The sequence below is a fragment of the Ramularia collo-cygni genome, assembly GCF_900074925.1.
Source record: "Ramularia collo-cygni strain URUG2 genome assembly, contig: RCC_scaffold01, whole genome shotgun sequence".
Taxonomy (NCBI): Eukaryota; Fungi; Ascomycota; class Dothideomycetes; order Mycosphaerellales; family Mycosphaerellaceae; genus Ramularia; species Ramularia collo-cygni.
Window position 1 is genome coordinate 734,000 of NW_019716255.1, and position 26,182 is coordinate 760,181.

The 26,182-nt window shown below is 52.5% G+C and overlaps 9 protein-coding genes; 6 read left to right on the top strand and 3 right to left on the bottom strand.

The window, feature by feature from the left end:
- Positions 1-1,491: 1,491 nt before the first annotated feature.
- Positions 1,492-3,124, top strand: RCC_00296 (related to C4-dicarboxylate transport protein mae1; the record flags this gene model as incomplete). XM_023765448.1 has 7 exons in its annotated part: positions 1,492-1,614; positions 1,694-1,713; positions 1,771-2,410; positions 2,471-2,496; positions 2,558-2,658; positions 2,719-2,765; positions 2,825-3,124. 7 exons carry the CDS (start codon positions 1,492-1,494, stop codon positions 3,122-3,124), a joined length of 1,257 nt encoding a protein of 418 aa, XP_023621216.1.
- A 1,601-nt stretch (positions 3,125-4,725) lies between these two features.
- Positions 4,726-5,895, top strand: RCC_00297 (uncharacterized protein; the record flags this gene model as incomplete). XM_023765449.1 has 2 exons in its annotated part: positions 4,726-4,917; positions 5,017-5,895. The coding sequence occupies 2 exons, from the start codon at positions 4,726-4,728 to the stop codon at positions 5,893-5,895; spliced, it is 1,071 nt and encodes a 356-aa protein (XP_023621217.1).
- A 532-nt stretch (positions 5,896-6,427) lies between these two features.
- RCC_00298 (related to CFT2-cleavage and polyadenylation specificity factor, part of CF II) lies at positions 6,428-9,268 on the bottom strand (the record flags this gene model as incomplete). Its single annotated transcript, XM_023765450.1, has 1 exon — positions 6,428-9,268. The coding sequence occupies one exon, from the start codon at positions 9,266-9,268 to the stop codon at positions 6,428-6,430; it is 2,841 nt and encodes a 946-aa protein (XP_023621218.1).
- Positions 9,269-10,176: 908 nt separating this feature from the next.
- On the top strand, positions 10,177-10,989 carry RCC_00299 (uncharacterized protein; the record flags this gene model as incomplete). The annotated part of the gene is made up of 1 exon (XM_023765451.1): positions 10,177-10,989. One exon carries the CDS (start codon positions 10,177-10,179, stop codon positions 10,987-10,989), a length of 813 nt encoding a protein of 270 aa, XP_023621219.1.
- A 720-nt stretch (positions 10,990-11,709) lies between these two features.
- On the top strand, positions 11,710-12,567 carry RCC_00300 (uncharacterized protein; the record flags this gene model as incomplete). Its single annotated transcript, XM_023765452.1, has 1 exon — positions 11,710-12,567. One exon carries the CDS (start codon positions 11,710-11,712, stop codon positions 12,565-12,567), a length of 858 nt encoding a protein of 285 aa, XP_023621220.1.
- A 591-nt stretch (positions 12,568-13,158) lies between these two features.
- On the top strand, positions 13,159-15,089 carry RCC_00301 (probable formamidase FmdS; the record flags this gene model as incomplete). XM_023765453.1 has 8 exons in its annotated part: positions 13,159-13,356; positions 13,448-13,466; positions 13,541-13,647; positions 13,723-13,838; positions 13,977-14,013; positions 14,091-14,119; positions 14,176-14,914; positions 14,976-15,089. The coding sequence occupies 8 exons, from the start codon at positions 13,159-13,161 to the stop codon at positions 15,087-15,089; spliced, it is 1,359 nt and encodes a 452-aa protein (XP_023621221.1).
- A 34-nt stretch (positions 15,090-15,123) lies between these two features.
- On the bottom strand, positions 15,124-17,015 carry RCC_00302 (related to cytochrome P450 3A7; the record flags this gene model as incomplete). XM_023765454.1 has 2 exons in its annotated part: positions 15,124-15,938; positions 15,986-17,015. 2 exons carry the CDS (start codon positions 17,013-17,015, stop codon positions 15,124-15,126), a joined length of 1,845 nt encoding a protein of 614 aa, XP_023621222.1.
- A 2,213-nt stretch (positions 17,016-19,228) lies between these two features.
- RCC_00303 (uncharacterized protein) lies at positions 19,229-19,582 on the top strand (the record flags this gene model as incomplete). Its single annotated transcript, XM_023765455.1, has 1 exon — positions 19,229-19,582. One exon carries the CDS (start codon positions 19,229-19,231, stop codon positions 19,580-19,582), a length of 354 nt encoding a protein of 117 aa, XP_023621223.1.
- An 841-nt stretch (positions 19,583-20,423) lies between these two features.
- On the bottom strand, positions 20,424-24,209 carry RCC_00304 (uncharacterized protein; the record flags this gene model as incomplete). XM_023765456.1 has 2 exons in its annotated part: positions 20,424-20,611; positions 20,765-24,209. 2 exons carry the CDS (start codon positions 24,207-24,209, stop codon positions 20,424-20,426), a joined length of 3,633 nt encoding a protein of 1,210 aa, XP_023621224.1.
- Between the last annotated feature and the right edge of the window lie 1,973 nt (positions 24,210-26,182).

Here is a 26,182-nt window from a genome sequence, read left to right on the forward strand (position 1 = left end):
TATAGCGTAGATAAGGAAGTCCTCGAAATTAGCGTACGTAGCTGCTTTATCTCGGTGTCGTTTTATCTATAACTTAAGGACGTTAAAGGACTATTTAATAGGGTTATAGTCTAGAGAGTACGGTAGTAATAGCTCTAGGAAGCAACTAGCCTATCGAATAGCCTATTTAATCGTTTTATTGCGGTAGATTAAAGCGTTGTCTATAATAAGGATTATACTAGTTAGCAGTTAAGGCAAAATAACATAAATTAGCTAGTTAAGGATGTCTTTAGAGGTAATAGCTCCCTACTTTAATAACGGCCTATCGAGGTAGCCGTTTATCGTAAATGTAGGTACTAGTAACTACCGTTTAGAGCGTTTAGTTAGCGATTGTGTATCTATAAGATAGCTAATTAGTAACTAAGAGTACTTCCTAAGTGTATTATTAGTTAAGCTAAAACACTAACTTTCGTAACTACTACAGCTTTATCCTTATAGCGACAACAACCTACCTATAGCTATTCCGCTCGTTATAAGCTAACTCGTCGATAAACACTAGGTCCTTACGCCTCTAACCGGCGCTTTTCGCGCGCTAATACGACCGTAATACCTTATTACGCTCTCTAGCGATGCTTCTAGCAACCTTGCGAGTCTATCTACGCCTTACTAATAGCGCGTACACGCTACGGTCGCTAAACACTACGCTAGTATTGTCGAATATCTACTAAGCTATCTTATCCGCGTAGGCGTCCGGCTACGAATATATATACTATAGGAAAGAGTCCTCTTAATCTAGCGTAAGGAACGGCGGACGGCTAATACGGACACCTCTAGGTAGATAGGGCGTACTAAACAGCTCGTAAGAGAGGCGTATCTTRCTAATTRTTAGATRAGAAACACTATAGGCCTTACTAATTRCGCGGTTACTACTATCGGTAGTATCGAAGGCAATRCGTAGTTAGTAGTAAAGGGCGTTATCTAGCCGTTTGCTAGTTGCCCTTAGAGGTTCCTATAATGCGTTAAAACAAYAGCTAAAACAACACCTTTTATACGGACTACTTACCGACATAGTATAAACGATATAGGACTGAAATGGACTAAATTGGTCTTAATTTGGGGGTGCTAGAGGGCGGTGTAGTACTAATATTAGTAGTAGGGCTCTCCAGCTTCCCCGCGGGAAAGGATCCGAGTGGTAAGGGTGTTAGTGCTGGCGTTCTACGAGCTTCCCGTCCTATTCTTCGTTCAGTACCTGCGTGTGATGAATAGCTGCACCACATCGACCCGGCTGTCTGTCAACATGCTGAGACGCTTTCCACGTACGCAGAGAGAGGTGAATAGAACACACATTCTCAGCGCATTGAGTGGGTAACAATGCCGTCCCTCGGGCTTGGCATGCCGACAAGTCTTGATGTCGCCGCGATGACGTGACGTTGTAATAATTGTATCTCCTCCGTGGAAGGAGAATCTTTCGCGGTTTGTCCTCAGGTGGTCCGTACATCAATTCGATCCACAATGCATCAACGACCTGTACGGCGAGATGCCGATGATGGCGCGGACGCGGAGAAGCAAAGCGAGAGCGATAGGACGGACTTTGAACCTTCTCCACCTGACAGTGCTGGCTTCAAGGACAGAATAGTGAGTCGAATGAATGAATGAAAAGCTCCATCATCAACACAATCATTGAAGGGCTAGGCTAATTCCTTCATCCCTCCAGGCTCACTTTACTTGGCCATGGTACATTCCATTCCTCCAAACCACCATCGCGTGTGAATTCCCTAACACGACAAGCAGGTTCGCGACAACAATGTCCACGGGAGCAGTGGCGGTCGTTCTGTCCAACACTCCCAACAAATTCCCCRGTCTCACCACCATCGGCGAAATCTTCTTCATCCTCCAGCTGGTACTTTTCATCCTCTTCACCATGGCCATGAGCCTGCGAGCATTCTGGTTCCCTCGACGCTTCCTCTCATCGCTCCATCATCCCGTTGAAGGCCTGTTCTTCGGATCATATTGGGTCTCAGTATCCCTCATTCTGAACGCTGCGCAAGGATACGGAGTACCCAAATGTGGACCCTGGCTTCCCGTGGCGCTTCGGGTTTGTTTCTGGATGTATTGCGGGATTGTGCTGGTCATTGCCGTGGCGCAGTACTACGTTTTATTCCAGGAGGAACGTCTCAAGATCACCGACGCGGTGCCAGCTTGGATCTTCCCCATTTACCCTTTGTTGGTGGTGGGAACAATGGGTGGGACCATGATTCCTTCTCAGCCTCAATCGCAGGCCTTTGATATGTGGGTGGGGTCGGTCATGTTGCAAGGTCTTGCATGGACTGTGGCGTTGATGATGTACGCCATGTACACGCAAAGACTCATGACTTCTGCTTTGCCTTCTCCGTCAACGCGTCCGGGCATGTATGTGAGCGTTGGACCGGCGGTGAGTTGCTCGACATGGTCAGACAGTTGTTACTCGAGCATGACTAATCCACATTCTCAGGGTTACACCGCGGCTGGTCTGATCTCGTGAGTAATGCGACAGTCGATCCCTCGAGAGGAGACTCGGTACTGATGAACCTTGCCATAGTCTGGGATCTCAAGCAGAGAAGATTCTTCCATTCAACACTTTCAACTCCGAAACGCCTACCGCAGACGGCGATGTTGTGCGAATCATCGGAATCATGGCTGGCAAGTCGCATCATCCAAACGACGGTAGCTAGCATGCCAGAATACTGACATCCTTCACAGGTGTCTTCATTGTAATCTTCGCTTTCTGGTTCTTCTGCATCAGCACAGTATGTTCCATCTCCTCCCCTTCCCATCCAACTCCAAAATTGACATTTTCTCTCCCAAGGTCGCCGTCGTCGCCGGTGTCCGCCAAATGCGCTTCACGCTCAACTGGTGGGCCTTTGTCTTCCCCAACGCAGGCCTCACTCTCGCGGCGATTCAAATTGGAAAGGTGTTTGAAAGCACAGTCATCAACGGAATTTGTAGCGCCTTGACCATTTTGCTCGTGATACTTTGGATCATGACGGCGGGATTTCATATTCATGCTGTGGTGAATGGGAATATCATGTGGCCTGGCAAGGACGAGGATAAGGATATGAAGGATCGGAATATGCATACGATGGGGTGGGGCAAGTTTTCGGCTTGAGGAGAAACTTCGTATTGAATTAATTAATTTGTTCGTTGGTATCATCTTCTGGAGGTTGCATGATCCATCTTTTAGACCCTGTCGTCATTGTGGATATCTTCAACTTCGACTTGTGTGGTAGGTAAGATTGCTCGAAGCAGTTCTTAAAATCTGTAGACGGATAAATTGTTAATGGAATTGATATCATTGGTTCTTGGCATTGGCATATGAAAGTTAAATAAGCTGTACATGGCAAGGTAAGAGATCGGCAGAGAGCCCACCTTATGCTGCTGTTCAGGATCCATGTACATCGTCGAAATCGATCCGATGGTATCCGATATTCCATCCCAATTAATCCCATCTCAATTGTCCATCTCAATTAGTCCCATCTCCGCCCAACCGAACGATTCGCAAGACAGACGGGCAGGGATCCAAACAGACCAAGTTCTCAAAGATATGCATACTCAGGAAAGAGCAAAGCATATCATCGCTTTGCACTGCCATGCGAGATCAAAGAAGAGCAAGAAGCCATTCAGAAGAAAAATCGAGAGACATTGGAGAAAAAAAAACCAGAGAGTCGAAACGTAGGACCAATCAAGACATTGGCTGGACAAAAAGAAGCAGTTTGAAGGGAGGAGTTTGTGCACCGCATCTACAGCACGTGGACCTTCGTGTATTGGAGTGGTAGAACGCTAGGTAGAAGACGGCAGCAGGTACGTAATGAATCCGATTCCTACTGCTTCTAAGGGTTGGTTGCTATAGGTAACATACGCTGTTTGGGGCTGCTAGGATGCAACTTTCAACTTAAGAAAGCACGGGGCTCTCTCCGATTCATTATTACTGATCAGCGCCGTCTAGAAGGCCTCCTGAGCGGCAATGTGTACCTCTGGTAGCCTCGTCGAAGTTACAATCGCCATCTTGGTCCAATGTCCTCAAAATCCCACGCGAAAAAGTCCAAACAGCGGGCGAATACGTATGTGTCATGTGTCCACTTCCTCCTCTAACTCTCCTACACTACATGAGAACGCATTCGGTATTTTTCAGTGAGGGTGATGATAGTTTTTTTTTTCCAATCCTCATATAATCATCGTGTGAAGTAAAAAAAAAAAGCAGCATGCTGGAGGGAATGGTCAATTCACCTACATGACGGGTATACCCGCAATATCCAAACCTAAATTATCGCTGCGCGAATGTGGAGAGAGGCGCAGTAAATCCACTAGACCTATAAGAATAAACTCGTCCGACTTTTTGAGAAAGCCTGGTAAGGTCCACCTGAACAGAGATGTCCTTGATCGGGAAGCCTGCGTATGGCTACGGCTTCGATGGAAGCTTTTTTTGAGAAACGTGAGAGAGATCTGGGGTCAGGTACCGAAGAAATGGATACTTTCCGTCCTGTGGTCTTTGCGAATCCTAGTTTATATACTTCTGTCCCCTTCCCAGACATCCCTCCCTCACCTTTCGACATTTTTTAGGGAAATACTTGCAAGTCGATAGTCAACACTCACAAGTCAACATTTACTTACCAAGCCTCACCAACCAAACCTCGCCCACCGGCCCTCACCAACCAACCCTCACCGACCAACCCTCACCAACCAATCCTCACCCACCAACCCTCACCCACCATGCCTGTAGGCATGTCCCAAACCGCCATGGACCGCGCCATAATCGACGGCTACCCGGACCTCATCGCCCGCCTCAACGCAGCGGAAATCGCCAACTACCGCGCCCTCTGGAAAATGCCCGTCAAAGATTTTCCCAAAGATGATAGACCGGCACGATACCCCTACGAGGGACACTCGTGGACTGAAGCAGAGGTACGTTGTCGAGAGAGAAACGAAACAAAAAAGAAACAAAATGTGAAAAAGTCGAAACGAAACGAAACGCTAACATTGCTTTTTCTTTTTCTGAATTAGGAAAATTACTGGAAAAGTAAATGGTATGGTGCAGGCCAATTTACTTGGCGGTCGATTTGTGAGGTTCTGGGACGGAGTGAGTTGGCTGCGAGGTTGAGGAAGCATAAGTTTGAGGCGGCTGGGGGGACTGCTGCTATTGCTCTTGCTGCTGTCGCTGCTGCTGCTCTTGCTGCTGTTCCTGCTGTCGCAGCTCCGCTCCCTGCGGCTGCTCTTGCTGCTGTTCCTGCTGTCGCAGCTCCTCTCCCTGCCGCAGCTCCGCTTCCTGTCGGCGCCTTGCTTCCTGTTGCCGCTTTGCCTCCCGTCGTCGCCCCAGCTCCCGTCATCGCTCCACCTCTCGCAGCCGCCCCGGTGGTTGCTCCACCGGCTGTCGTTGCTCCGCCACCTGCCGCTGCCCCAGCCCATGTCGTGGCTCCGCCGCCTGCCGCTGCCCCACCGGCTATCGTTGCTCCGCCGGCTGTCGTTGCTCCGCCGCCTGCCGCAGTCCCAGCCCCAGTCCATGTCGTGGCTCCGCCACCTGCCGCAGCTCCACCAGCTGTGATTGCTCCGCTGGCTGTCGTTGCTCCCCCGGCTGTGGTTGCTCCTGCTCCGCTGCCCGCTCCTGCCCCTGCTCCACCAGCCGTCACCGCCCCACCCACCACAAGTCTTTACCACGGCCACTCCATCCACAAAAACCCCGCGAAATTCCGACGCCTTGAACGGGAATATTTGGAAAGGCAGGAAGAACGGGAGGCTACTTCTTCATCTTCCAATAAGAAGAAAAGAAAACGAGGAACAGATGAGGAGAAGAAGGAACGGGAGGATGAGGAAGATTGGGAAAGGGAGGAGGATTGGAAGATGATGAGGGCTAGTTCTTTGGGGTGGTATTTGAAGGAGGGTTAATTTTTGGAGTTTTGGAGTTTTGGGGTTTGATTTATGGGTTTGATTCATGGGTTTGATATTTGGGTTTGATTTTGATAGGAACAAGGAGTTTTCGGGTGGGAGGTTTAGTAGATGAATAGTTTGAAAAAATCCAAAAAAAAAATCGCGAAGGTATTCTCACGCAAAGTGATCAATGTGAGAAAGTCATTAATAAAAGCAGCGCCCTCGATGGTACTCTCCACGAAATAATAGACTACTCTACTACTACCTCTCCCTCTCGTAGCTCTAAAGTCGTCGACTTTGTAGAGAGCAAGGGCTCTGAGATGAAATTCAAAAGGCGAAATGTATCTTATCTTGTCTCGATAAACGTAGAGACGGATAGATAGATAGATAGACAGACAGACAGACAGATGGAAAAGACAGACAAGACAGAAAAAACAGACAGACAGATAAGAAGCAGTGGAATATGCCACTCCCTCTCCTTCCCACCGTCTCAATACATTCAATACATTCATAACCTTTGCCCCCTCCTTCCCTCCCTCTGTCCCTACCTCTACACCCCCGCCTCAACAACAGCCAACCCTCCCCTCACAACTCCCCGAACAGCCTCCCAAGCCCTACCTCCCCCACCACAAACCTCGACCTCAACAATGCCTCCCTCCTTCCCCTTCCTAACTACCACACACCCATCCACGACCAAAGTCCCCTCACCGAAAAACGCCGCCTCAAAACCCGACTGCTGCATACTACGTCGCAGATCCGCCAGACGCAAATCTCCCACGTGCACGGGCTGTGTGGCGCGTCGAGAGTTTTTCTTGATACCACCTCCTCCGCCGTCGGAAATGGTAAAGGGGATGAGATCCAAAATGGGTAGTAGGGGTGTGGCTTCTTGTTCGTCGGCATTTCCTCCATCCTCACCACTCGCTGCTTTGATGCGTTTCGTATCCCGCTTCTCCTCCTCATCACTGCGTTGCCCGGCGGAAAGTAAGCCCGAAATGGCGACRACTCCCAACCCCTTGACGTCGGCCCACCGCAACTTCCCCACCAATCCCCGGCCCAATCTACATTCCCACGCGTTGGTGTCCACTCCCGCATCCACCCTCTCGCCTTCTTGAGGTGCCATGACGCTTCCCTCCGCCAAAATGCCCCGACATTCCCGTGCCAATCTCTCCGTCTCGCGACTTGTCCCTTTGATGAGGATCAATTTTCGAGGGGCGATGAGGGGGATCAACATTTGTAGATCTCGCGCGTCGTGCAATCCTTCGAAATCGAGGCTTGCGAGACGGGCGTGTAATGTCAATGTCGTCGATGGTTTGGTCAGGAGTTTGTGAGGAGTGGGATCCGAGTCTTCTGGATCGTAATCGGATTCCGAGTCGGCGTTGGAGTCGGATGAGGCGTCGTCGTCTGGATTGGGTGTGGGAGGTGCGCCGGGTTTGGGTGAGTCGCCTTCGCCAGTGGCGCGGGCGATGAGGGCATCGATATCGTCTGGTTCGCGTTTGGATTCCCTCTTGACCTTCTTCTCAGGACCTTTCTTTTCCGCACCGCCCCATTTTCGCTTTTCTCCTTGTTGCTGTTGTTGGGGTGCCGCTGCAGGGGCAGCGGCGGGCTTGACGGTGTCGAGTTCCACCTTCTCCTCAGCTCGGAGGAAGTCTTCGGGTCGTACAATCTCACCAAATTCATCCGCTTTGCCTCGTGCTCTCAAAAAGGGGAACATTCTCTCTCGTCCTCGCTTTCCTCTGACGTCGTAGTCGTGTACCCGTCTCTTTTGTAGAAGGATGTTGACACCKAGTTCGGCATCCGTCAGACCGCCACCTTTCCGTTTGGTTCCCTGTTGATTGAGGATTGCAGAGGAGAGGTTGAGTGCGCGACCTTGATGATCTCCCTCATTCTCATCCTCGGAATCATCGGAAGAGTCTTCTTCTTCCGCCTCTTCGGCAGGCAACAGGGTGGTGTTGTCGGTATCGGGGATGGTGGTGTAGAGAGCACGTTGCCGCGCGAGGTATTGTTGGTAGAGCACATTCTCTTCCGGGCTGAGAGGGGCGAGGTCGTGGTGCTTCAAATGAACCGTCTGACCATCGGCGCCGACGACTCTAGCTGTTGACGATGAAGATGTTGAGCGATTCCGCCAGCAATCCGCGAGCTGTGCTGAGAGGGAAGAGGATGTGTTGGAGGAGGAGGGAGAGATGTTTTCGGTCAGCAGGATGAGATTACGCGCATCGCCGGCCAGAGATTGCAGGGCGAGTCGGGAGAAGCCCCATTCGAGACTGGCGTCACTAGCGAGGATGATGCACGGGCTGGATCGTCTCAAGGCCCTCTCCAACTGCCTCTTCCTCTCCATCGGCTTGATATGCGCCCACTCCAGCAAGGTGGGCACTTTTTGTGCATCGGCGGAATGGTTGCCCATGGCCGTTTCCGCGTCCCGGATGATACTCTCATCCAGCCATTCCAACATTCCCTGTAGCTGTCTCACGGTGTTTGAAGATGTCTTGCTGGCCATGTAGATTTTGGCATGTCGGTAGGTGTCGGCATGCGGGCCGGGAATGTTCTCCCTCCACGTTTGATTGAGCAAAAAGGCCAGCTCGAGCACTCTCGCGGACGAGTCGGTGGGAATCAACACCTTTCCCCCCTGCGCAATGGTTTCACGGATCAGAGCGATCAAGACTTCATCCCGCTTCTTCCGTCCTTGAGTCTCCGTCTTCTCCACCCCTCGCGAGCTGCAGATGAGGGCGGTGGGACGACGAAGCGGCTCGATGATTTCAGCACCACCGCCGGCCCCTCCCAACCACGCGGCTCCCGACAACAGATTCTCCCTCGCCTGATTCCAATCGGCGGCGTAGACGATACTCTCCAAGCCATGCTGCACATGCCAGATGGTTCCTCCGGGCGTATGTCCGGCACTGTAGGCGGTGATGGTGAGGTGACCCAACGACGGCTGGGAATGCGCGGGTTGCGGTTGGTGGGGTTGGCTGTACTTTAACGGATGGATGCGATTGAAATGTGTCGTGATTTCCTCGGGCGTGGGGGCGTCGAAGAGAACATGTTGACCTCCAATGGGGATCGTGGCGGCGGCCGGGGTGGAGGAGGCGTAGAGGTCGGCGAGGAGTGTTCGGCCTAGATTGATGACTGGAGTCGTCGCGAAGACGGGGATTCGCGAGAAGTGGGGGATGTGTTTGCAGCAATGCGAATATGCTCCTATGTGGTCCAGCGTCGGGTGGGTGAGGAGGAGGAGGGAGATGGTGGGCGCATGTTCGCCGAGTATGTCCAACGCTTCGGCGGAGAATTGCTCGTCCCAGCCGACATCAATCAGGATCTTGACTCCGCCGTCGAGTTCGAGGAGGGAAGCGGAGGCCGGTGAGGCGGAATGCGCGCCGAACAACGGCGTGAAGTGGAACATGTCGTCCGTCAATCCATGAAGGGGATGCAATTACATCGAGGATGAATTCAGGTGATGGATGCTTCGCGCGACGTGAAGTTGGGCGACGCGATGGAAATATAATCTTTGATGGAGATATTGATGGGATGACGCAAATGTTGAATCAAATGTAAATTCTCTCGCATGCGTCTCCAAGCCCGCCCTGCCCTGCCCTCCACAAGCATTCAATCTCGAAAACATGCAGGATGGATTCAATGGCTCGCTACAACTTCCACGTTGCATCGTGATGATTCCAAGGCATTGAGTGGGAGACTCCGCCGGGCGAGGAGAAGGACCATGGAAGTTCACGCCTTTCCATCTATTCAACACACACACATCCATACAAACATCTCGCCAACATCCATATCGTCATTTTCACATGCATCTCCCTGACTGCGACGGGTGCCAGTCCGGATTTCTTGCCCACGAGACCACAGCACCAATGACATCCCAATGGAAGATGAGCACCTGCCGCCATTCGTCGGGTCTGCCAGCGAGTCTCGAGATGATCATCCCGCCTGCAACATGACCAACTCGACCATCTGTTCCGCCTCAAGACGCTCATCCCGCCTGGAAAATGACCAACTCGACCATCTTCACGCCTCGAGATGACCATCCCGCCGCGAACATGACCAACCTGACCATCCATTCCGCCCCATGATGCATCAAATGATTGCTGCGGGACGGATGATGCTCTGTTGACCATTCATCCCCTCTGCTATATATCCTCCTCCTCAACCCACCCCTCTGACAACCATCCAAGTCATCTACCACCACTCCCACTCACCACCCACACTCCCTCGTCATCACACATCACACATCCTCGTCACCACTTGCTCCAACGCACCCGAACAACACCACCTTCAAGTCACATCACACCACATCCTGACATGAACTTCTCCCCATATCAGTGGCGCGCCAACTCCGGCTGCCTTCCCAACCCCAACCAACCAGCTCCCCTCTGCACATCCTACCCACACTTCACCAGCCCTCAACTCCAACCCGGCTTCGCCCACCACCTCTACTACCCTTCCACCGGCCAAATCGCCGCCATTCCCCCACCACCACCCGCCCAGCCCAAAAAGACTAACAAAGGCATCCTCCCCCCACCCAAGCCCCCAAGCACCGTCGCCGCCTCCACAACCACCTCCACCAAAACTCTCGTGACCCCCATCACCCCCTGCAGCCCCAACGCCACGTGCACCTGCACCACCACTTTCAACCCGCAAACCAACACCTACACCACTATCTGCACTTGCTCTCAAGAAGATCCCCCAGCCCCCGAAGTCAAGAAAGCTCCCAGCATGGCGCACTCCACTTCCGCCAACCCTCCACCCACCCTCCGTCCCGGCGAAAATTACATGTTCCCGCCGGAGCACACCCTCCTGCACGTCTTCAACAAAGCCGCCCCAATCTGGAATTCCAAATACCACGGCCAAGGCCTCGCCTTCAAAATGTTCAAGGTCGCCACCTCCTTCACCGTTGCCAATGTCATCGAGCGCGTGTTGAAGAAGAAAGGTGACGAGTGTGCTGGGTGGTGTGCGACGGAGGTCGTGGAGCAAGGTGAGGGTTGTTGGGCCAAGGGTACGAGTATTCCTTGGGGCAGTGACAAGGCCAAGGGTACGTTGGGCAGCATGGGATGGGGTGTCAAGAGGGGTGGGGAGGGACCTCCGGTTTGGTTGGTGGTTTGTAAGGAGGAATGATGTTGTGGTGGTGTTTGTGAGGATGATGTGATGATGTGATGATGATTGTTGGAGGATGATGATGTTTACTGGGCAAGGACCTTTTCTTTCTTTCTCTTTCTCTCTCTCTCTTTTCATGTTTGGGTTTCCTGATGATTTGATAATGGAACTGGTTGGAAAGGATAGAAATCGGAAGTGCGAGATCGGTTGATTGATTGATTGATTGATTGATTGATTGATGAGCTGCGGATTGATGATTGATGGTTTCTGCTACTTGTCGAGGGCTTGAGAATTTCATGAAAATGATGAGAATTATGATGATGATGATGATGGTGGAGGAGACAATTCCAGCGGATATGATACTTTCCTATTGATGCATGTATGATGGAGAGAGAGATTTGAGACAAGGAAAGTCAAGGGAACGGATGGGATGGGACGGGAGAGTGGATTTCTTTCAAATTCTACAATTTCATATGAATTGCTACAATCAATCAATCATCTTGACAGTCGTTCTCCCTTGTAGTCCATCTTTTTCGTGGTGAGAAACTTCTTCTAGCCGTGTGGTAGGAAATAGTGGATAATCTTTACCGGAAGTTTAATTTCCCATCGTTGCTGCCTGCTGATGAGGCGCAGTGAGGCTGTGCTTTCCTGTGCCACGAATACCGTGTGCCGTAGACATACTCTACTCAACTCACCTCCACTCCCACAACACCATTCATCCTCACAAATTCCAATCCCAGCATGAGCAACTTCCCACCCGGTAACGAAGGCTACCAGTCCAGTAATAATCCCTACGACCAGCCACCACCGCAGCAATCTCAATACGGACACCCCGGACCAGCGTACAATAACAAYCCAGCAGAGTATCAATCCAGCTACCCTACGCAGCACAACTCCTACGAAGAAGGAAACACTCAGGGATCCGCGCAAAGCTACTATAGCAATCAGCAATATCCTCAACCGCCTCGACAAGATATGTCCCATCAAGGTCCGCCGTCCGAGTATGGCTATCATGATCAACAGCAGCCTCATTCCTACAATCCTAATCCACAGTCGGGATATCATTCCCCTCAACAACACCAACAGCAACAACAACAACATTACGATGAGCGCTCGCAGTACCCAGCTCCACAGTCGGGATATCCTCCCCCTCAATCCAATCAGGCATATTCCCCCGCCCACCCTCAACCGCAGTGGAATCAGCAGCACGTTCCGCAGAATATGTCTACGCAGGGATCATACGGAGTTCCACCAGGTCAATATCCACCAGGCCAATATCCACCAGGCCAATATCCGCCAGGCCCCTCAGACCAAGACCGCGGCCTAATGGGCGCTCTAGCCGGCGGGGCAGCAGGAGCCTACGGAGGCCATCAAATGGGCCATGGTATCCTCGGTGGTGTGGGAGGTGCGGTTGCCGGTTCCATGCTTGAGGATAGCTTCAAGAAGAAGAAACATAAGAAGGAGAAGAGGCAGAAGAAATCTCGTCGTGGTTCGCATTCTAGCTCTAGTTCTTCTTCCTCCTCCTCCTCCTCCTCCTCTTCTTCGTCCTCGGATTCGGATTCTAAAAAGAAGAAGAAGAAGTCTCACAGAGGTTATTAATTTTCTACGACAGTTCTTGCTCGCTCGCTCGCTCTATGCTACGATTAATTGATTAATCGATACGAGATATATATATAGTTACGTCAAGGAAAGAAAGATTTATCTGTCTGTGATAAAATACTTCCATACGTCCAGAAAGCAAGCAAGCAAGCATTGCTCAAGCGAACGACTTCCCCGCAACGCGACCTAAAGCAAAGAGCCCCTCCGGCGAACGCGTTTGGCCGGCGCGTTCCTTCCTTATCAGCATGGAACCTGAAAGCTCATCACCCATCCAATGCCCGCTTTTCAATCTCGTCAACAGCTTCCCCTTCCCATCTTATCCTTATCGGATGAGGGGCTTTTACAGGCTATCGTCGTCATCATCATCATCATCCATCAGCATCATCCGTCAGCATCTTCATCGCAAGGTGAGCAGAATGAGGGAAATAAGCAAATTCAATCAATGGAGCTTGCCCCGCTCTTCGTAAGCTATCCAAGCCATCTACCTATCTATCGTTCGTTTGCTAATCGGTAGCGATAAGGATAGTTACGTTGTAAGGTAGGTTATGATGAGGAGGGACCGAGAGAGGGGAGAGAGAGAGAGGGGAATACATGATATCTTTTCGATATTTTCCTCGTCCCTCTTTTCCATTGTTGTTCTGCTCCACTTCTTCCTTCCTCTCTATACCTAACCCTCCTCTATCCCTCTACAAAAGGATACGAATAAAACGAAAGATGCCTACCAAAGGACACAGATACGCCGCCAAAGTCGAATTGGACAAGGACGCGGGTACTTTGYCTTATTTACATGTGAGATCTTCCACACAACTTTCATTCACCTTGATGGATAGAACTAGTCTAAAACTAGAGAAAATCGCTAACGCAAAAGACTTGTGAATAGAATCGATGGCATCCGGATAGTAAGTTCCATCACATTCTTGATTCAACCTCCTCACCACATGGATAAAGCTAATGATGATGTAATGTCCCACAGTCCCTGCCATTGGAAAGATTGTCCCGGGCGAGACGGTCAAGATTGAATGTGTGGATTGGACGGGGGGACAGATTGGTAATAATGATAGTGCGAATGATATGAGAGATGTAAGTGGATATCACCACTGGGGAGGAGAGAGCACGATGTGAACTCCGCTGATACTGTTGGTTTGCCATTCYCAGGTCGACCTCACTCGCATTCATTACCTGACTGGGCCCTTTGAAATCGAGACTGCAGAGCCAGGTGATATTCTGGTTGTGGAGATTCAAGATGTGCAGCCATTGGAAGAGCAGCCATGGTATGTAAGAGACTGCATGGATACAAGGTGCAAGTGGGAAGTCCCAACATGGCTTCTCCTTGGTCTACGCTCGGCCTTGATCCACACCCGCTCCAAGTCGTCCCGCGGTGAAAGCTGAATCTTACATGTTATTTCTAGGGGATTCACCGGCATTTTTGCCAAGAAGAACGGCGGTGTAAGTAAAGCAACCAGGCATACTCAAGTCAAAGAAAACCAACCCCAGATATACTAACCATACTCCTCCATACGTAGGGCTTCCTCGATGAAATCTACCCCGAACCGCAAGTCCCCCCCTCACAAGACAACATCCAACCCCACTAACACCACCCCCCAACAGAGCAAAAGCCATATGGGATTTCGACGGCATCTTCTGCAGTTCCCGCCACATCCCCGGCGTACGCTTCGCCGGCCTAATCCACCCAGGAATCCTCGGCTGCGCTCCCAGCCAAGAAATCCTCGAAACCTGGAATGAGCGCGAAGGCGCCCTGATTTCCGCCTGTAGCCACATGGACCGCGACGTCGCCAAACCCCCCGAACCCATCAACGTGCACGCCGGAACAGGCGACGCGAGTATCAAAGAGAAAGTCGGCCGTGAAGGCGCTCGAACGATCCCTGGACGTCCTGAACATGGAGGGAATTGCGACATCAAAAATCTCTCGCGAGGAAGTAAAGTTTACTTGCCGGTGCATGTCTCCGGGGCGAAATTCTCGGTGGGGGATTTACATTTCTCACAGGGAGATGGGGAGATTTCGTTTTGTGGAGCGATTGAAATGGCTGGGGTCATTACGGTCAAGTTCTCGGTGATGAAGAATGGGATGGCGGAGTTGGGCACCAAGAGTCCGATTTATATTCCTGGGCCTGTGGAGCCGCAGTTTGGAGCCGGGAGGTATATTTACTTTGAAGGGTTCAGTGTGGATGAGCACGGAAAGCAACATTACCTGGATGCTACTGTGGCGTATCGACAGACGTGTCTGCGAGTCATTGAGTATTTGCGACGGTATGGTTACTCGGATTATCAGATCTATCTGCTCTTGTCCTGTGCTCCGGTTCAGGGGCATATTGCTGGGATTGTCGATGTGAGTTTCTGCTGTCATTCCCTTGTGGTACTTTCAATGTCTCCCCGCTAATCACTCCCAGATCCCTAATGCGTGCACAACGCTTGGTGTCCCGATTGATATCTTTGACTTTGATATTTCTCCCGGAGCTCCCATTCAGAAGCGCGATATGGGCACGTGTGCGTATGCCAGTTGAAGGGGGGGTCTTTATCAATAAGATATGTTTCTGTTCAAAACTTGAAATTCTCCTGTCCGCGCTTCACAAACTTGAACGGAATTTTGCCAGTACGCATCTGTATMGTGATGATGGTACTCATCCCATTCGCAAGCAAATCTTTCGCGCGAGAATTGGCCTTGTCCCAGGCCTCACGCTTCTCAACATCTGTAGCTTTGGCAAAGTCCTCGTCGGACAGAAACATGCTGACGTCCAGCTCGACGGTCCAAGTTCGGAAGATGACGGCCAGAACAGCCAAAATCTCGACTTGAGCAAAGCGTCTTCCCAAGCAAGAACGATAACCTTCGCTGAAGGGAATGTAGGCTCCTTTTGCCGGTCTGAATAGAGAGGCGGCGGCGTCGGGTCGCTTCTCCTCAAATTCCATGCCCTCTTCGACATGGTCGGGCACATCTTCCTCCGCATGTTGAGGTCCGGTTTCCAACCAACGCTCAGGTCGGAACTCTGCGAGGTCTTCTTCCGATGTGTGTGGCCAAAACGCGGGATTCCTATGAGTCGCCACCGAGTTCAAGGTGACCAACGAGTTGGCGGGTATGACATAACGCTTGTCTCCCACTTGCAATGTCTGCGGCGCATCCATTGTACATTTGGGGATGCCATTGACTGGCGGGATCAGCCGTAGCTGTTCGTTCATAACGGCTCCACACATGCTTCCAAACAACTTTGGTAGGTCCTCATCATAGTCCCACTCCGACACAGGTCTGTCCCCGAAGATGGAGTCCAAGTCCTTTTGGAGGTTTCTCTGCGAAGACATGCGCATTGCCAGAAGCATAATGGAGAAGTGGATGGTATTCGCGGCGGTTTCATGTCCAGCTGTGAGTGCATTAGAATCAGTCATTCTGGTATTTGAACATACTCACCCAAAATAAAGATGAATGCATTGCCGAGAATCTCTTCATCGGTGAGAAGTTGCTTGGATCCTTTCTCGCCATCCTGCCCCTCCAACTTTGAAATGCCAGCACCTTTGACAAGCGCACCTAGCAAGTCCATGCCTTCTCCATTCTCCCCATACTTGATCTCCGACTTTTTCTGATCATACATCTCTTGCATGTACTTGCCCCACTCCGTCAAGCCTTCACATGCTACTTTGTGGATGTTGAAAGGCGAGCGCTTCAAAAACCAGCGTGGCGTCAGAATGATGGTCAAGATCTGGTGTAAGAGAGTCTCCAGTGCACCTTTGTAAGTCAGGGTATGTCCTTCCGGGATGGTATCATCGGCACCTTCATGTGGCCAATGCAAGCTCACGCCGAAACCAGCCCGGCTGATGACATGGAGTGAAAGTCGCATCGCCTCCGAGCTGGCAGTCCATATGGTTTTGCTGCGATCTGCATTACCCACCAATTCGGTCATCATGCTCTCCGCCTGGCCCAGTGTCTCCTCCCATACTAGCACGTTGTTCTTCTCGGTGAACGGAGGACTCGTGATCTTGCGGTGCGTCCGCCAGATGGCTCCTTCAGTCGACACAACACTCCTTCCGAAGAGGTCGACCGAGGTGTATTGCCAAGTAGGCTTTGGAAAGTCATTGCGTCGCGTTGTAATTTGACTGATGGCTCTTGGATCCGCAACATAGACCGCGTTCTTTCCCGGCGCCACGAGGATGAAAATGTCACAGCCCAGCTCCTTGAATGGACTGCGCTGCTTCTTCCATGCGAAATCTGGACCCGAATAATCGATCCACGACTCGGTCCAGGCCGAGGGCAACAATCGCAGCAATGGTAGCAATAATGTGTGTGTAACCAGCCAGACGGGATTGAATGTGAATACTGGCATGCAAATGTAGGGGAGCCCACTCTCCTTGGCGGCGGCAAGATTCACCTTGAATGCGCGGTATGTATTCACCAGGTACCAGATCACAAGGCCCAGCGTGGTAAGCAGTACGTAAGAGAGCATCTTGAAGAAGTGGAGCCGTGTGTCAAATCTTCAATTCGGAGATGTAACGATGGCTCGCTGGAGTACGGTAAGCTCTGACTCGGTCGACTGCTCGTACCTCCTACGATAGTGTCCTTGTTGGCCACGGGTCTTTTCTCTCGGCGATCGACACGGTGGTTTCCAATTGAGGCAAACGCGACTGCAGAGGTCCTCCTACTGCTGAAAGTCCAATGAGTCCGGATAGGGAGTGATCAATTCGACGCGCTGGACGATCAATCTTGCGGCCGGACTGAGGCCAACTTCTTGCAACCGCTTGCTATTGTCAATACGGAGCAGTTCTGTCTTGGTGGAAGCAAACGTGAGGTTAAGATGCGAGAGCGATGACGCTGTCGATCCCTTGGTCGGGGCCAATCGCTTGGAGAGTCAGTTCACAGAGTTCAGTTGCTCGTAAGTATACGACAGAGGATCCGAACTCTGCGGGCCGCACCGTATGCCAAGCGTGCTGCAAGATAAGGTAATGGATGGAGAGGGAGCGGAAATGTATTGAAGAGATCCCAAGAACCAAGAAAATCTGGATTGTGGATTGAGTGGCTTGATATACTTTGACCCCAATACTCTGACCCCTCGAAGCGCAAGCCATTGCCAATGATGGACTACTTGGTGAATCTCGTCAAGAAGCGCCCCACGAGCCTCGTATGTCGTCTTACCTTATAGCTCTTGTGCACACCGCATCTCAGGTGGAGCAACGTCGACTATCGAGGATCCAGGAGCAGCCACTTACTGTACCAAGGATGGCATTTGGCAATCGGTCCGCGAGCCATTGTCCTGTTGGGGAGTTTCTACTAATGTCTTGAATATCCCTCCTTGGCAAGAGTTGGCAAGGTGAGGGTGAGTGAGGGAGGACTGTCTCGCCAAAGACTGCCAAACGAGGCGCATGTGTGGCTGATCACCTAACGCGGGACATGTTTGTGTGTTAGCGCATACCGCACGGAGGTGGATGTGGCGGCAAAACGATGATGATGGTTTTGCGACGAGTTGAGCCATATTCATTCACATGGAATCATGTCCTGCAAGCTGAAATTTGGTGAGTCTTTATCTCATCTCATCTCGTCAACAAGTGTGTCATCATCATGATCATCATAATCATCATCATCATCAGCATCATCAACCTTCTCGCCAGTGCAATGTCTCGTAGTCGGGTTTTGGAACGCGGTGTCAAAATGATGGTCAGGAAAAGCCGGGCGACAGCAGCAGCAGAGCAAAAAAGGTAGGTATGAATGAGGACTTGTCTCACTTGCATCCCGACAGTCCCGCGACGCCTCCATCTCGCTTGCAAGACGCCTGCGCAGATCATGGAGATCCCGGCAGGCCAAAAGGCGCTGGCGGTGCACCACAGAGCATCCGAGGCGTCTCACCGCACTCATTCCCTTGTTCTGCCTCTGCCACTGCGGGCGGGTCCTGGTTCGCGTGTTGCTTGCCATCGCCTGTGATGGACATACAGTACAGGAAATGACCCTCGCTTCGCTTCGCTTCGCTACCGGCCAGCCGGTTGGGCATGCGTGCGTGTGCGTGTGCATTCGTGGGTGACATGCGTCCCGTCCGCCTCCGTGTGCATCCTTCCGAGTAGAGCAAGGACGGGAGCGTGTATCTCTCTCCTCATGTAAGTTAACCGATCTCACCATCTGATCCATAGGTACTATTACTGTACGCTACGCCATGTTCCTCGTGGACCCTTGCAAAGCTTATACCTGGAAAGCCGCAAGCGATGTCCAGCGTGCCGCGACGCCCGCAGCCGAGCTCCGACGTCAATCACGCTCGCCCGCCCTGCCCTGCCGTGCCCTGCCCTGCTTGGGAAGTAAGTGGCCGTCGATACTCGACACTGCTTGGAACGGACGGTGGATCCGCCTATCACTGCCCTCGTGCCGACCATGGTGTGTCTGGTCTGGGAATTTCGTGGATGGGCGAGAAAGCAACTAGAGTCTAGACGAGCACCGGCGCTACAGTGATGAAAGGACGGCCACGGCAATTTAATGCCCAGACATGCAACCTCGCATATTGTCTATGTAATGTCTATGGCCTGTAACCTGACTTTCTTCGGTGCACCGCCCCTGCTCGCTCAAGATATACACCGATCCACCCACCGCCCCCAAAATCCTTCCATAGTTTTGCCTCGTACTGCTTCTTCTTTGATCCTTCTCCACACAACTACTCGATATTAATCAACTTTGATCTTCATGAGCATCACGCACGAGGAATCCGCCATCACACAAGTTTCCTCCAAGGAAGAAACTACCAACCTCGAGGAACAACAACAACAACTCGTGGAAGAAGACTCACAGTCCGACATGGAATTGTTCAGGACAGACAGTCTTGTAGAGGGTACTCCACTGGCTGGAAACCAATCACCGCAATACGATGCCTTTTTACAATCCCTCTCGAACAACATCACTTCCTACCTCTCAAAACACCCAAGACAAACCAACTCGAAATCTTCCGGGGATACTCAGAAAGTCTTGATGCCGCGACCCGACAAGCCTTCCAGAATTCAACGAAGAAGACAGAAGCGAGGCAAACGTACAAAGCCTTGACTGATCGATCCATCTTCTCCAAATCACACACGGAGACGACTTCCTTTGGATGGCCCCTCTTGCTACAAATCTTACAGCCAGCATCGGGTAGATATGCTACCGCATCCGATAATTCGCGTCCTACAAGCACATCTTCATGAGGATGCATCCCAGCCACGTGGGCAACCGATCGTTGGAATGAGGCGAGACGGTCCGAGTCCGCTGCACAGGCATCCCCAACGACATGTAAATCGAAAGCAGGTCCATTTGGACAAGCTGGTGGCTCGGAAGGCAATGCGAGGTATGCCCTGAAAACTTGACTCGTCAAAGCCTATCGCGGTGGTGGTTCGAGGGTGGAAGTGTCCGAGTGCGGAAACGGAAACGTTGCGAACCGGCGGTGGAACGAGAGTATGTAATGATGCGAGTTCTTGTATGCTCGCGAGGATAACAATAAGCTGGATCGGAATAATAATGACTGCTTCGTAATACTTTGAGCTGATGAGACTCCCTTTCATCGTCCACCCTCGTTGATGCCCACCGTCTAACCCAAGCAAGCATGACAGTCAAAACAGCAAGCAGCATGGTGGATATCGTCGCGTAAAAAGCCAAAGAGCGCACAAAAAACTAAAAACACACGCGGCCAGAAAGCTCCGACCGACACCAACGCATCATCAGTACTGTTGAACTCTTCTTCCCTCTGCCGTCGTCAGACATCATGCGTGCCCGCCCTATATCGAATCGAACCTTTGACAATCCTCGTCATATATAGCAAACAAAAGTGCCGGTTCCGCCATCTTCTCGGAAATGACTRATGTAGTTGTCTTCCATCCGTGGGGGGAGGGGTGGTGGGTAGTTGCGTCGCTTAAGCCAGGACCCATTCTGTACCCTTTTTGACAAACCGGTCCATCAGCAGGCCCAAGTCTGCGAGCACGAAGCGACACACGTAAAAACCAAAGAACTCGGCTGCGTGGCGAATGCTGAGTTCCAGGCCAACATGCGTAGGCGAGGAGTGCTTGAGCCCAGGGTCTTCGACCTGGCGAGCGATTTGATCTGTAGCGGAAAGACGTTGCGTTAGCGAAGGTCCAATCTGAAGAAATGTGTGGGAGGAGCGTGTAGTTCTGCAAGCGCCTCGTTTCGCTTGCAGGCATGTGGGCAAGCGAGCGTGACGCAAGCTGAATACTAGCGGTGGGTTTGCTGACTTACCGAGTACCTGCACGCCGTCGAAAAGCCGAGCCAGGGATCCCATGTATTCTTTATTAGGACCTTCGAACACGAGATTACGCGCATCTTTTTTGTTGCCCCGACGCTCGACGGGCACAAAACTCGTCATGGGGACAGATGACATTGTGTGCTGGTCTTTTCCGCTCGTGGGCTTGGCGGTTATGTGCGTGGCCGTCGACAATGGCGTGCCAGAGCTCTTGTTCCTGAGCTTGCGCCAGGAGGAGAGATAGCTTTTCCCCGAATTGCTCTTTGCTGCCTTATCGGATGCTGCAGCAATGTCCGAACTTGCATTGGCCGTGGTAGACGTCGCGTTGGCGGCCGAAGCATCCTTGAACATCCCGGCAACGCCATGCACACCGACATCGTTTCCGAGTTTCTTCGACAGCGCAGCTTGGACGCGTTCCATGACTTCCTCAAAGCTCTGAAGCTCCTCCATGATTGCGTCTGCATCATACGTATCAACACCCGCAAGGCGGCCAAGCGCGGCCGTGAGCAAATCGCAATTTGCAATCTTATCCTCAACAACCTTGAGCTTCACACCCGTCGCCTGCCACACTTCGCGCGGCACGAATGTCTTGGTTGTTAAGAACCCTCCCTTTGGGTGTATTATTGTTGAGGAGAGCGCGCGCATTAGCCAGAACGGGCGTAACATGAAGGATTCCGGGCACGGTTCAAGGCCTGCGGGTTGAGGCGTGGAGTTTGGTGATCGAGGGGATGTCGGGCCCGGTGCTACGGACAGCGACGTGTCGAAGAGGTAAATGCCGCCGGCCATGTAGCTGTCTGTCCCATTTAATGCATTTGATGGCAGAGTGGCACGCTGCGACGTCATTGCGCTGTGATTACGGCGCGCTGCGAAGCTCATGAACGTCGTGCTCATGGGTGTGGCCGTTGGAAAGCTAGCATCGGGATCAGGGGWGGCCAGAAGGATGGTATGCTCGGGGTGGTCCCGCAAGCTGACGGAGGACTTGTTCTTCCTGTAGAGAGCGGGTCTCGTTGCCAGCAGATCGCCGGGCAGTGTTTCATAGCTCGGTCTAAAGTCCGTCACTGTCGAATTCGCCAACCCGTTCATGTCATCCAACGCTGTATGCAACTCTAGCGACGGTGGAGATCTCAAAAGATGGTCGTGCTGCGAGTCGGAAAGACGCTGTCCCTCTTGGTCCTTCTGCTCGGAGGGATCATCCTCCTTTGGCCCCTCCAGAAATGGGCTGCTGGTATGGTGGAAGGTAGATGCCCTTTTGCGACCCTCAGGCTGGGCCACTGTCTCGATTTTGAGTTGCTTCGAGTTGATGCTTGAGAGTCTACGGCTTCGCACAGTCGACACTCGACTGCTGTTGGCTGCAATCGGTGGCGGTGGGAGTGGGAGTGACCCCCGTGGGGGTGCCGTCGCCGGCGGAAGAGCAGACGGATCGACTCGTGCGCCATTCGTTGTGACTTTTGAAAATCTTTGCGCCAGTCCATCTTCTGCTACGGTTGAGAGCGAAGTTGCAGCGGTGGCACGATCTGACATTTGCGAGCTCTGCCATGTGCTTCTCGAGTATCCGCTGGAATCCGATTGCCGGGGAAGAGCTGACTTGGTCTGGAGATCAAAGTTGAATCCTTGTCCATATTCGCTGGTCATTTCGTCGAGGATTCGCTCTTCCTCTTCGTCCTCCAAATCTGGAGCCGCCTTTGACGTCTGCAAAGCCCCAGGGATGATTTCGTCAATCTCGGACGCGGGAATGTTGATGGACTCGTTCTGTCTCTGCCGGTAGGCCGCCATTTGCTTGGTACGTGCCTCCATATCCGGCTCCAAGCCCTCATCGTAGGCTGCCTCTACTGCGGCGTCGAAAGCGGCGTCAAAGTCTGGATCAGTGACGCCACTAATACCTCGAATGTGCTTTCTGCGCACTTCCCGCTGGGATGAAAATGAGTGTACAGAATCGGAACATGATGATGCGGATTCATCAATCGTGTCCAGCCAGGAAACAGAGTCTTTGCTGTTGGATCGACTTCTTCCAGGCTGCTTTACATCGCTTTGTGGCTCAAGTACTACTCCTCCATCCCAAGCATCATCGGCGTGAGATGGTTCTGCCGTAAGCTGTGCTCTCCTGGGAGAGAGCGGCCGTGGCATATACTGGTCAATATCAGATGGTGGCACATGGCTCGATTCTCGTCCTTGCCGGAGATCATCATCTGCCTCTTCAGCTGCCGCGACTGCAGAATCATCGGTGACTGACTCGTCTTCGCTTTCCGATTTGAAGGCGGTCGAGCTTTCTACAGCTGCCATGGTCCTCGCAAAGAAACTGTCTCCGTCATTACGCGCGTACGATAACCTCGGGGCATCCGCTCGTTCAGGAGCGCCAAGTTCATTCCCATGCAACGCTCCATCTATCCCGGTCGTGACCAATCCGCTTGAGTTGGGACTCAATGGTCGACTCTCAGCGCTTAGTGGTCTTGCAGGAAGGTCCTTCTCGTCGGACAGGGCCGGCATCTCCTCGACAAGCTGGTCGAGTTCCTCCATCCGGTTGCTGTAGGTCACCCTGATGGCATCGAGCTTGCATTTGTCATCGTCTCCCGATGTTCGGTTCATGACCTGGCCGAGCAATTCACACGCGTCTCCATAGGCTTCCAACGCGCCTTCATAATTTTGCGCATTGTCCAGCAAAACTGCAGTGTTTGCTTTTTGCAGGGCCTTGGAAAGCATTGCCTTCTTGTCCTTTTCGGTCTTTTCGCGCGTCGTTCTCCGGTGATCACCATCGCGTTTTACCCTCTGATCGTGCTCGTCCATTGCTCGCGATTTCACAACAGGGACTGGCGCCGTCTGATTACGAACCATTACGACGCGTTGCTGAGTCTTGGCCATGCCGTACTGTGCGAGGCCTTCATCTCTTCCAAAGTAGTCGTGCGTCTCGGGCGAGGAAATGGGAGGTGTCGAAACAGTTTGACTTGTTGAGGGAGATTCGGTGTCATTCGGGTCGGTCAATAAAGGTGTGGTTTGTAGCGGCGGTATCGCAGTGAGGGAGGTCGACTGGCTGTCGACTGCGGACTGTCGACTGCGGTGCTTGTGCGGGCTGCGTCGAGGCKATGATATGCTGCGATTTCGTCGGCCGTGCGCTAGCGATGCGACGCTGGAGGTGGTGGAGTGGGACCAGCGATTGATGCTGCTCATGCCCAAGGCGTCGCCGGAACCCGAGGCCGAATGCGCAAAGGAGGGTTGGTCAGAGAGGTCGTGCTTGTGCTCGCTGGAGATCGAGTTACGCCCCAAGCGTAAGGGTATCAATGATGGGTCCCCGGCAGAGCCCTCTGTGCGCACACGGGAGATTGAAGCGGGCCGTCTGATGGTCACTACGCTGCCAGAGGACAGCGAGTTGGAGCGATCATTCCTCCTAGGCTGCTGGTGCAAAGCAGCGGCGTCAAACGGGCCCTGCGCAGGTGAAACAGCTTGCATGGTCTCGAGCCACTTCCGCCGACAATCAGAGATCAGCGCCTTCGAGCTCGCTGCTACTACCCGCCTCTGCGTCTGCACGTCTTTACTCTCTTCCCTGCGCGCTCCCGTTACACCCTTACGACCCTACTCGGTACGACTCATGCGCCTCTTGTCGATCGGAAGCGAGCGCCGAACCCGATTCGCGTGAGTTGGTGTTTCCTGCACCACAAATCCAAAGTACTATAGGCCCTCGTCGAGTCGTACAGAGAGGCTGTCGTGCCTGTGCCCTGTTGCAACGCTCGAGGTCCCAGGTGCAGCTTGCCGTGTCCGCTGCTGCGGTGCGATGTGATCAGGTTCTCGTGCCGTCCGTGGAACTCGAAGGAGCAACTCGAGCAATCGCCGCCTGGTKCGAATGGCACAGTTAGAGTGCTGGGGTTTTCCTCTCCTGCGTATTAATTCACGCCGCCATGGCGCGAGCTCCGCTGAGATCTGTCTGCAAATGACCGCCCCTCGGTACCTTACTCGTCGGCTACCTCCTAACGCCCTATCCTGACTCCCAAGTCCTGTTAAGCCCTCACTCCACAACTCAATCTCAATGAACAACCAGACAATGTCGTCAGCACTCCTACGGCGTCCAGGGTGCTCCCTGTTTACGTTCCTGGAGCAAACGTGCTTGCGTGTTGCGGCCGGGTTCGTGTTTCGTTTCCTCGTCGGCGTGCCGGTGGATAGTCGGGAGGAAAGGAGAGCACACAGTCGAATCGGCGTGTCGACTCCAATTGTTGTTGAGCGTCTCTGGCGTGCGGCCAAGGGTCTGGTCTTTAGATCAAAACGGAGCCTCCTAGGTATGCTGGTTCAGGCCCCAGGGCGGGCAGGGGGGCAGATAATTAGCGCCACACTAAACTCTCCAGATGCACGGCCGCTCCTGCTCGCCATCTCAGTATTCCAACAAAAGCCAAAATCCTCGCGAGGCGCACGATGAGATAATAATCCGAGGACGGCAAGACACGACGACAAGGCTGTCACGATGAACTCGTCGCCAAACAAACGGCCGACGTGAGCCATCGGCATCGCCATCCATTCATCCCCCCCCCACCCAGCTGCATGCCTCGGAGCGACAGAAATTCTCCCGCTCCATCAGTTCTTCCATGCATAACCAGGTGGAGACCTTGCAAAAGCCCCTTTACCCGACATTCCGACGCCGCGCCCGCACTTCTATGCCTTTCCGGTGTGGGCAACTACAGTCGTTCGTTCGGTCTGCGATTCAAGAAGAACCGACCATGCTCTAGCCACTAAACCTTCGTTAGGGCTCCGATTTCCATCTCAACCTCCCTTATCAAATCAAAAGTGGACCGCGAGATTTCTCGTCCCGCTCCCACCTCCATAACCATCGACGCATCCGCGGACCAGCCAGCATTATTTCCCATATTTCATCGGCATGCGAAAAGCTGGCGGTCGAGAGATGACGCTTTGAGTTTGCTGGAACCGCCACGGCGGGTCTTGAAGCCGCGCCTCTGCCAGCAGTAGTTCCGCCGTTCTGTCAACGTCCAAGGTGGGGCAGCACTGCAGGTGAAATCGTTGGTATGTAGTAGGAATCGCCTCTCCCGATGCCGCAATTACTTGCAGGCACGGGACAAGAGAATAGTCTCTCCGACCCAGCGTCGCCTTAAAACCGCGTCTCGCTTTTCGGGATGAACCACCAACCACAAGGTTTGATGCGGCTTTTGATGATAGACCACAGCTCGACGTGTTGATCGAACTTTGCCCAGAACCTACCCATGCGAGTGTGAAGCTCTGCTCCTATTCGATTGGAATTAAGTGAAATGGCGAGAGAAGACCGCTGCTACGCCAATGGACTCGAAGGAATTTCCAACACAGGCCACCAATGAGGCGGTGTGGTTTCAAGTGTACATGCAGGAAAARCACCGATGCACGCCTCAGACTGCAGCTACACAACACCAGTAACACCACCTCGCCAATCGTTGCTAGTAATTCAC